The sequence below is a fragment of the Engraulis encrasicolus genome, chromosome 3, assembly GCF_034702125.1.
Source record: "Engraulis encrasicolus isolate BLACKSEA-1 chromosome 3, IST_EnEncr_1.0, whole genome shotgun sequence".
Taxonomy (NCBI): domain Eukaryota; kingdom Metazoa; phylum Chordata; class Actinopteri; order Clupeiformes; family Engraulidae; genus Engraulis; species Engraulis encrasicolus.
Window position 1 is genome coordinate 14,380,001 of NC_085859.1, and position 9,386 is coordinate 14,389,386.

The 9,386-nt window shown below is 44.2% G+C and overlaps 1 protein-coding gene across 1 annotated transcript; it reads right to left on the reverse strand.

Annotated features, from left to right (window-relative positions):
- Window positions 1-298: 298 nt before the first annotated feature.
- Window positions 299-1,726, reverse strand: cldn26 (claudin 26). Its single transcript, XM_063194319.1, has 2 exons — window positions 1,532-1,726; window positions 299-799 (listed from the first exon to the last, which is right to left on the reverse strand). Exons 1-2 carry the CDS (start codon window positions 1,724-1,726, stop codon window positions 299-301), a joined length of 696 nt encoding a protein of 231 aa, XP_063050389.1.
- Between the last annotated feature and the right edge of the window lie 7,660 nt (window positions 1,727-9,386).

The following is a 9,386-nucleotide window of genomic DNA, read 5'->3' on the forward strand; positions in this document are numbered from 1 at the left end:
CCACCACTGCTACTAATATCACGCCCAACCCTTCAACAGGAGAGAATAAAAAAAACTGCTATAGCACCTCCGTCTTTAGGTAAGGCCGTGTCCTCTGTGTGTCCTTGGAGAGTGCTAGTGAAAGCTACACAGTCTCCCATACACATGGCCACAAACAGGAATATTCACAACTGGTGTCATACATTGGAAATATTGCTCCAAAAAATGGTGTAAATGAGTTATTTCCCCATCTTTGGACCTCTGCATCTAATACAGTGTCACGCCCCAACCCTTCAACAGGAGAGAATAATAAAACCTGCTATAGCACCTCCGTCTTCAGGTAAGGCCGTGTCCTTGCCGTGTCCTTGGACAGTGCCAGTGAAAGTGCCTGCACCTCCTCAGCCTTCTCCACTTCACAGTCCCCCATACACACGGCCACGAACAAAAACGAGCCGCCCACCACAAGAATGAGCCCGGCGATCCACCCGGAGAACATGGCCTCCCCGAACTCCCAGCGTGGCACCACGTCGGGAACGTTCTCGTCCCAGAACTCCACCACGGTGTAGTAGGCCACCAGGGAGACGGGAGCCAGGGTGGTGAGGCCGGAGATCCAGATGAGGACCCCGCCCGCGATGAGCAGCCCCCTCTTCAGCTTCCTCCTCCTCTGGGCTCCGCCACCGCCGCCGCCGCTGCCGTCGATGACCCCCTCCAGGCCGAAGAAGGCCGCGAAGACCCCCAGCAGCCCCGTGGCGATGGAGATGAACATCAGCACCCGAGACGCCAGCTTGTCGGGTGGTAGTGCCAGGATGGACTCGTAGGCCTTGCAGTAGGGGTGCAAATAATCATACAGTCAAGTCAAGTCAAGTAGCTTTTATTTGTCCCAGCTTGGGCAATTGTTTTACAGCAGTAGTAGCACAAAGAGAAACACACACACACACTTCCACAATACATTATAAAGACTTGTAAGGTAAAGGATTAAAATAAAATAAATAGTGCATTAATACATTTGTATCGATGCACACAATCCTACAGCCGGTGATTAAATTAATCGATTTGTCCACAAGAGAATCGATTAATCGTTATTAATCCTTTTTTTTGTTATTACTGCACTTATTTTGTGAGGTATTTTATTTTGCTCATGCAGTAATAATATTGACTGTAATAACAGTGTTACTCAAATAAAGTGCATGTAGATATTTCAGCTTTTGTTAAATTAATAAGCCAAGAACAAGCAAGAAAATATTAAACGAATCATAGAGCATTCGCAAATATTGAAAATAATCGAATCATTAGCCTAAGAAATCAATATCCTTCACTGGCCATGTTTAAACAACACCTTAAGACACATCTCTTTTCGAGGCTTATGCACAAGCACATTCACTTACATGCGCTCACACACACACTCACACACTGACGCACACACACATTCACACTTTCCTACATGATACCCGGTGAAGCGACCTTGGGTGTTTTGAAAGGCGCTATATAAAACAAAAGTATTACTATTAATATCGAATCGAATCGCCATGAAGGCTCTGGTTTACACCCTCACCTTGCAGTGCAGGCCCAGCTCCTCGGTGAAGATGCACATGTGCCACAGCCCCTCGTACCAGTTCTCCATCTCGTTCAGGTCCGAGTTGAGCGTCTTCCAGAGGGGCAGGAAGGTGGTGACGAACGTGGTCACCAGCCCCCCGAACGACAGGAAGAGAGACACCCTCTCCACCAGCCTGCGGGTGAGAAACGCCATCCTTCTGCACCCCCTTCTTCTTCTTCTTCTTCTTCTTCTTCTTCTTTGTCTGCGTTTTCTTCTTCCTCTACCTCTCTACCTCTCTGTCTCTGTACCTCCTCTACCTCTCTCCTCCTGTTTCTGTTCCTCCTCTACCTCTCCTTCTCACCTACTCTAACTCTCTCCTCCTTTGTCTCTGTACCCCCTTCTTCTTCGTTGTCTTCTTCCTCCTCTATCTCCCTTCTCGTCTGTCTCTCTTCCTCCTCCACCTCCTTCTCAGTGCGTCTCCTCTATCTCCGCAGTCTTCTCTCTGAGGCCCACCTTTCCCCACCTAGCAGGTGCTTAGGAGGACCTGCCACAAAAAAACACCGGTCCCTCCCTTAATTCAAGTCCGTTAGTCCTTCCCTGAGCGTTCCACCCTCCCTCCCTCACGCTAACAAACTTTTAATAAAGATGCACTTGGTATCCATCACTCACCCAAGTCCCTTGAGGGGCCTGGAAGGTATTTCAACAAGACGCTCATGTCGATAAATATCACCAAGTGGTGGTGGTGGTGGTGGTGGTGGTGGTGATGGGTGGAGGTGGGGGAACAATGGGTAGTCTTTGGACATGAAACTGGATATGTCCGCCACTGGACTGGCCCGTGTGTGTCCATGAAATCCTCAGAGGAGAGGAAATTTGAGTATGCCTAGGGAGAGGGCTTAACGGAGCAAGCTGGGGAAAAAAGATTGAGTAAGGTTTAAAAAAAAAAAAAAAAAGAGAACAGCCCCTTCAAAGTGTCTTCAAAATACTATCTCTGCTGCTTCTTCCAAGCAGGTTCCACTCTTAAATATGTATTTTCATGGGCTTTTTAATCTACTGGACAGGACAGGGAAGAGATGACAAGAAAAGTGTGAGAGATAGAGAGAGAGAGAGAGAGAGAGAGAGAGAGAGAGAGAGAGAGAGAGAGAGAGAGAGAGAGAGAGAGAGAGAGAGAGAGAGAGAGAGATGAAGAGATGGGGTAGGGTTGGGAAATGACCCACCCCGGATGCGATCCTAGGTTCCCGTTTATGGATGGGTGCATTGACATGTTGTACAACAGTACCCCTTATTTCGCTCCTTTAAAAGGACACTGTGCAGGAAATGGTCAAAAAAGGTACTGCAACTGTGCTGCTCATTGAAACTGGGCTGTCTATTGCCAAATGTGATCTTTACCTGAAAGTTTACTGAGCAATAAACAAATATTTTCTAGTATGGTCCAAGTGGAGTCATTTTTGCAGCTAAAAATGGCTATTTTTGGAAATTCAAAATGGCGGACCATGGAGAAGATCCCCCTTTTCATGTATGAAAAGTGCAACTTTTCCAGTCATAATGAATACTTAGAATTTGATGTTGGTGGTAAGTATTCATGAAAAAGGTAACATTAGTGAATGGGCAGCATGAATTCTGGAAATAAACAACTAAAAATCTCACACAGTGTCCCTTTAAAAGTGTCTGAGTGACCAAGGGAAGAGGGCCGTGGGACATTGGCTCTGTGCTGTGAGTGACTCTCATCTGCTCCAGAGAGAGCCATGGCTGGATTGGCCATATGGCATGCAGGTCATTTGCCCAATGGACTGTTGAGGATGTTGGCCTCAAAAGGCATACATCTTCATGCCACGATAGCAGCCCTATCTGAAACAGTCTGAGATACAAATAAAGCATTGTGGGAGTTGCAAGATATTATATCATTAAACATCTTGTCACAGGCTTCATTGTATCTCTCAATGCCTGTTGAACCAATCCTAGATGATATGCCCGGCCCATTTATTTGGGCCAGCCCAGCCCTGGGCATTGCGGATCTGCACGAAGCCTTTTGGGCTGCCAGAAGGCTCAGGTGTCGCATGCATATGAATGGCAGCTTTTGCTTCAATGGCAATGGACCTCTTAAAGCCACCCTCTCTATCCCGCTCTGAGAGGGGCTGGATAGGTCATCTGGCATGCAGGGCATTTTCCCAGTGGCTCAACGGTCCTCAGGGGCAGAGGCGATTCTAGGGCAAGTTGGGGCCCCAAGCAAAAATTCAAAAGAATGAACATTCACAACTAATCGCCACTACTGTAGTTTAACCCCTTAATGCACGCCGTACCTCCTGTGGCACGCTGTAATAGACATTGAAAGTTAACTACTATAGTACTACACTACTATGTCAGTGCGCAGGGACTTTAGTAATACATTACGAATTGGTCATTGCCATTCTGGTAACAGCTAACTTATAAAGCCGTGTCTTAAAGGGTTAAAGTGTGTTACTCTGAGGTTGTTATTCACCATCTATAGGCTTGAGGGCCCCAAGCGGCTGCCTGCCTAGCATGGTGACAAGATGCACCTCTGCTCAGGGTCCAATGCTGGGGTGCATTTCTCTAAGCCACAGTTGCTAACTACGTTAACTACTTTGTTTGAAATGCAATTTCAGATTGGCAACTATAAAAGTTGCTAATTGGCTCACAACTATGCTTTTGAGAAACACACCCCTGTTTTTTTTTTTGTTTTTTTTTGGGCAGCATTTTTTTAATGCTGTTGTTGTTTATTTCCCCAGACCAGCCCACAATTTAGATCCATTGGTCCATCTGTAATATAGACAACGAACTGAGCCAATCATATCGTAGAAAAGCAAGTGGGCTGTGTGAGCAGCTGCCGGTCTATGCCAAAAAATGCCCAGTCTGCTTTTCGATCCCAGCGCAGTCCACCCCTGCGGCTCTCTTTCACTCTCCATCCCTCCATTCTCCTGCTGAATAAACAGTGGCTTGATTTATTTCCCACAAGTAAATGGGGGAGTGCTTTGAAAAGCAACACAACAGCATCTTGACATTTTGTCCTTTACCTGACTTGGATTTCTGATGGACAGCTTGCTGGTTCTCTCTATTACAAGGCTATCCATTATTATGCATAAGCTTAATAGAAATAAAGTAGATTAGACAAAAGGGAACCGGTTAGAGGAGTGTTTCTCAACCTTTTTTTAGTCGAGGCACCCTTTCAATTCATGAAAAATTTCAAGGCACCCCAAGCCAACAAGCTGTAACATGGCATCGCATCCGATACCACACAAGCTTAGAAAATTAACACATTTGGAGATCATACAACCTACGTTCGAAGATTCAGCTTACTGGGGAGACCTACATTTACTTATTGTGAGTAAATGGCAGATGAAAGATTCCACTGACTAAGCATTCATGTATTGATTTAGACAAATATATATCATATTAGAAAATGTATTTATCAGCCATGTTTCCACGGCACCCCTGAGGGGGGCCTGCGGCACCCCAGGGTGCCTCGGCACCCCTGTTGAGAAACACTGGGTTAGAGGAGCAAATTGTTCGGCCTATATGTGAGAGACTTTTTGCACTTCCTGCTCCCACTGAAAGCTCTCGCCTCAACTCGCTGTCTTTAATCACAGGGAGGGTATGAAGCGCAGGATTCAGGAGTAGGCCTACGGTACTTTGTCCTGCTTTTTCAGGAGTGACCCAGTTCCAACACTGGGGTGCATTTCTCGAAAGTATAGAAGCCAGCAACTTGGGTAGTTGCCAATGGAAAATTGCATTGCAAACAGCAAAGTAGCTAATCTATTTAGTAACTATGGTTTCGAGAAATGCTCCCCTGGTGCCCAGGACAGAAAGAGTAGTTAAAGGTTGAGTATGTAAAAAAATAGTTTATTTCCAGAATGTATGCTGCCCCCTCACAAATGTCATCTTTTTCAAGATTTATTACACAAAAGTTATCCTTTTCATGAATATTTACAGTATATCACGAAAGTGAGTACACCCCTCACAGTTTTTGCAGATTTGTGAGAAGGGGCTGTGTTGGCTCGAATCGTCTCAAAATGAAAAGGGATGAAAAGGGAGGTCATCAGAACTTTTACACTCTTCAGATCACACGACATGGTTCCAGTGATCCATATCCTTGGTCTGTTCATCTGTCTTGAGACCAAGATAAATTTGCTTTAGATGGTGTCAAGCATGTGTGGTGGTGAGTTTTACAAAAAAAAAAGTGTATCCTCTCAATAGCCAAGCATGGTAGTGGGACTGACATGGTTTGGGGATGCATGAATGCTGTCAACATTGGCAATCTGAAATACACCTAAAAGAAACATGCATGTCAACACTGTGACTACTCAAGCAGATAATGATATTCTCCATAGGAATGCATTCAAATCTCACACCAATCTATTTAAGCCAAGTGCACACTCAAAATGTAAAAGTTCAATGCAAAGAAAGGTTGAAACGCACACTGATGACCTCCCTTTCAATCCCTTTTCATTTTGAGACGATTCGATCCAACACAGCCCCTTCTCTACCGATTTTAATCTGGGGTGCACTCACTTTTGTGAGTACATGTTCAAACATTAATGGCTGTATTTTGTTTTTTTCTGAGTGAACAAGAAATTTAAGCGGTTAAATATGTTGTTAAAAGGTCACTAATCATTGTGTCAAAGTGAAATTTCTGTAATGCTTTCCTATGAAAAGATATACTCACAAATCTGCAAACACTGTGAGGGGTGTATTCACTTTCGTGATATACTGTATTAGCATAAGCATCAGCATCACCACCACCAGCACCAGTATTTATTATGACTTGTTATGTGTAGCCTATTCCATGATTTCGCCAAAGATTACGTTTCCGCAGAAATAAGTCAAGCATTAAACTCAAAGATCTGGAAATCTGGAAGGAGGGATAAATTCTAAATAGCTAAAAATGAGCTTAAAACGGTCATGTAGGTGAGGTGCCATGTCCGCCGGTGACTTCCCCTCCATTTCTCAGCACTACTTATGAAGAAGGTAGTTCCTCTGAGAGCTGCTTTGTGCAGACTGGGCTATACTGCCTTAAAATAGAGACTATATATTATATCGGGCCATTGTTGTCATATGTTTTTGATCGTGAGGCATTTGTTGATAATCATGTCAACATGGATCACACTAAATTGTGACAAAAACTTTAAAAAGGGCAATTTTTATCCAGTAGGGCAAAGGGGCAGGTGTTTTAGCGTCACCTCGTCCCTATTTGCATGCCTATGAAGGTGGGTGCTGTGAGGGGTGCTTTGTGCAGCCTTATCTCTGCCATATCTGAGTTGACTCCAGCCTGTTGAGAGATGGCTCTCATTGATGCGGCTAAAGGCCAAGGATTAACCACTCAGCCTTAAAGGTCTCCTTGAGTTTGGAGACGCAGTAATAATGACCCCCCACGGCCACCTCTAACACACACAAGCAGCGCACACATGCGTGCGAACACACACGCACGCACGCACATGCACACACTCATACACACGCACACACACGAACGCACACATACACACAGGATTGTTTTTATTGATCTATTTTTATATATTCAAGTCTTAAATATTTTAAGAACACGTCAAATGTCACTGCAAATCAATTAACCCAGTATACATAAAGGGAACCTCAAAGTGACTTTTTTTTTCATCTTCAATGCCATGGAAATCTTGACTCTGCTTCTTGACACCTTAATATTAATGGTGCACTGTGGAGTAGGTATCACGGGCAATTTTCACAACGAATACTTAGAATTTGATGGTGGTGGTACTGTACATAGCCTATTTGTGAAAAGGGTAACATTTGTGAACGGGCAGCATAAATTCTGGAAAGAAACTGTTACAAATATTATACTGTGCACATATGCTAAAAAAAATCAACTTGTTCACTAGGGAATGTTGATCATGGAGGAGTGCTGCTTCACTTTTTTCTCTTTAGCAGGTGCTCATTGGCTCAAGGAAATAAAGTTTCTTAAAATGATGGTCAGACTTAGCTCCAGTTGTGGCTGTTGATAAGGTCTGCCAAATATTCCAAGGCACACTGCTGGTGAAGTTAAAAAAACATTAATTAAACGGGCTGACGCGTTGCGACTACTGTCTTCTTCAGAGCCTAAACCACCAGCAGTGTGCCTTGGAATCTTTGGCAGACCTTATCAACAGCCACAACTGGAGCTAAGTCTGACTATCATTTTAAGAAATTATAGGCCTAATGTGCACCTTTAAAGCGTCATTGCATAATTTTCTGAAATGTTCATTTAACTCAAGGAAGAGCGCGACACTGCTTCTTCACAGTTCACCACTTTTTTTATTTTTTCTTTGGTGCTGACGTTTCGGCACTAGGCCTTCATCAGAGGCTAGGCCTTTATTCATCACTCTCTGATGAAGGCCTAGTGCCGAAACGTCAGCACCAAAGAAAAAAATTAAAAAGTGGTGAACTGTGAAGAAGCAGTGTCGCGCTCTTCCTTGAGTTAAATGAAGACTGGAGTACCTTGAAAAGCTGCACCTGCTAAAAAAGAAACATTCGAGGTGTGCGGACTCTCATCAAAAACTTTGTCAAAATAATTGTCTGAAATAGCAGCAAGCTGTTAGCCTGGGCGGAAAGCCGACTGTTGACTCCGTCAATCAGTCTGGCAAAAGCCATGAGGAATCCGTCTCCATGACCGGGGGGAGATGGTCTGATCTTACTCTATCATTTCAATTAATTGGAGTTCCAAACTCAAATTAAAACCCATATTGTGCTTTATTAGCATGCCTGTTATGTTATAGCGTCGCAAAAGCATAGAAATAACAAAACGAAAGTGTGAATATAGTTACCTTAACCAATCAGTAATGGATCTCGCGGGTGAGTTCTACGTCACCACACTCAACTGTTTGCTGATTGGCTAAACACTGAGAGAAGCGAGCTCGAGGCTTTTGCCAGACGATGTGCGGAGCCAAAATCTTTGGGTGGAGTACATGGATGGCGTCGCCAGGCTAGCATGTCAGGCTAGTATGTCACCAGATTTAGGGAGCGGCCAGCAGAACAGATGGGGAGAAACGTAAACCTCATTTATTTAACTCGAGGAGCGGTGAGAAATGAACATCTTTTCCATTCATGGTGGAATGTCTCTTAAACGCTTTTTATGCCACCTTGGCCAGGACTCCCTGGAAGGAAAGGTTTCATACCTCAACAGGACCTTCCTGGTTAGATGAGGTCAAATAATAAAATAAAAAAAACATCAAATGCCACAGATGGAGTTCTATTTGACAGAAAACTACATGAGCCACATTGTGTTCCGTATGCCCTCAGCTTGAAGAGTCCAGTCGCAGCCCTGGCTGAACTCTCTACACAATGGGCCTTTTATAGCCCGAGATGGAGGGAGGGGAACGTAGACGTCAGGCTTCTTTTCATTTCTTAGGTTTCATGAAGGCAGCACAGGTGAAGTAAATGTGATCAAGTGATGGAGGCCATGACAGCCAGGGTAAGGAAGAAGAGATGTGATTCATGGTTCTTTGATGGGATCTGGATCAGTGGCTCGTTCCTTTCAAAGAGCCGTTCAAAAAAACCTTTTTAAATCATTTATTCAGTTTTGAGAAGAACTGTTTTGACTGCACCATTTTGTCCAAACAACAATTGTCTTCCTCTTCCCTCTAAAGATTGTTTTTGCCACTCTCTGAGGCAGACCCCCCCCCCCCAATTAAAGTTCTCATGTGAAGGTCAAGTGCTTAAAAAGAATGAAAAACTAACCAAAAAAAAAAACGGTATAGTGGCTCCTCCAGATTTGATTCGGTTCCGATCGTTCACTTGTAGGAGCCGTTCAAAAGAATCGATTCGTTCATGAATGTGACAACACTATAAGGTAGAGAGAATGGGAGAGGCACAAAGCAGTGCACTTAGAGACCTTTCCCTGAGTGAGTTGCAA

What these genes read in the sequence shown, in the direction of transcription:
- cldn26 (XM_063194319.1), bottom strand. Translation starts at nt 1,726, where the DNA reads ATGGCGTTTCTCACCCGCAGGCTGGTGGAGAGGGTGTCTCTCTTCCTG. An exon ending in AGCTGGGCCTGCACTGCAAG is followed by an intron (nt 800 to 1,531) that starts GTGAGGGTGTAA and finishes CCCTACTGCAAG; the next exon opens with GCCTACGAGTCCATCCTGGC.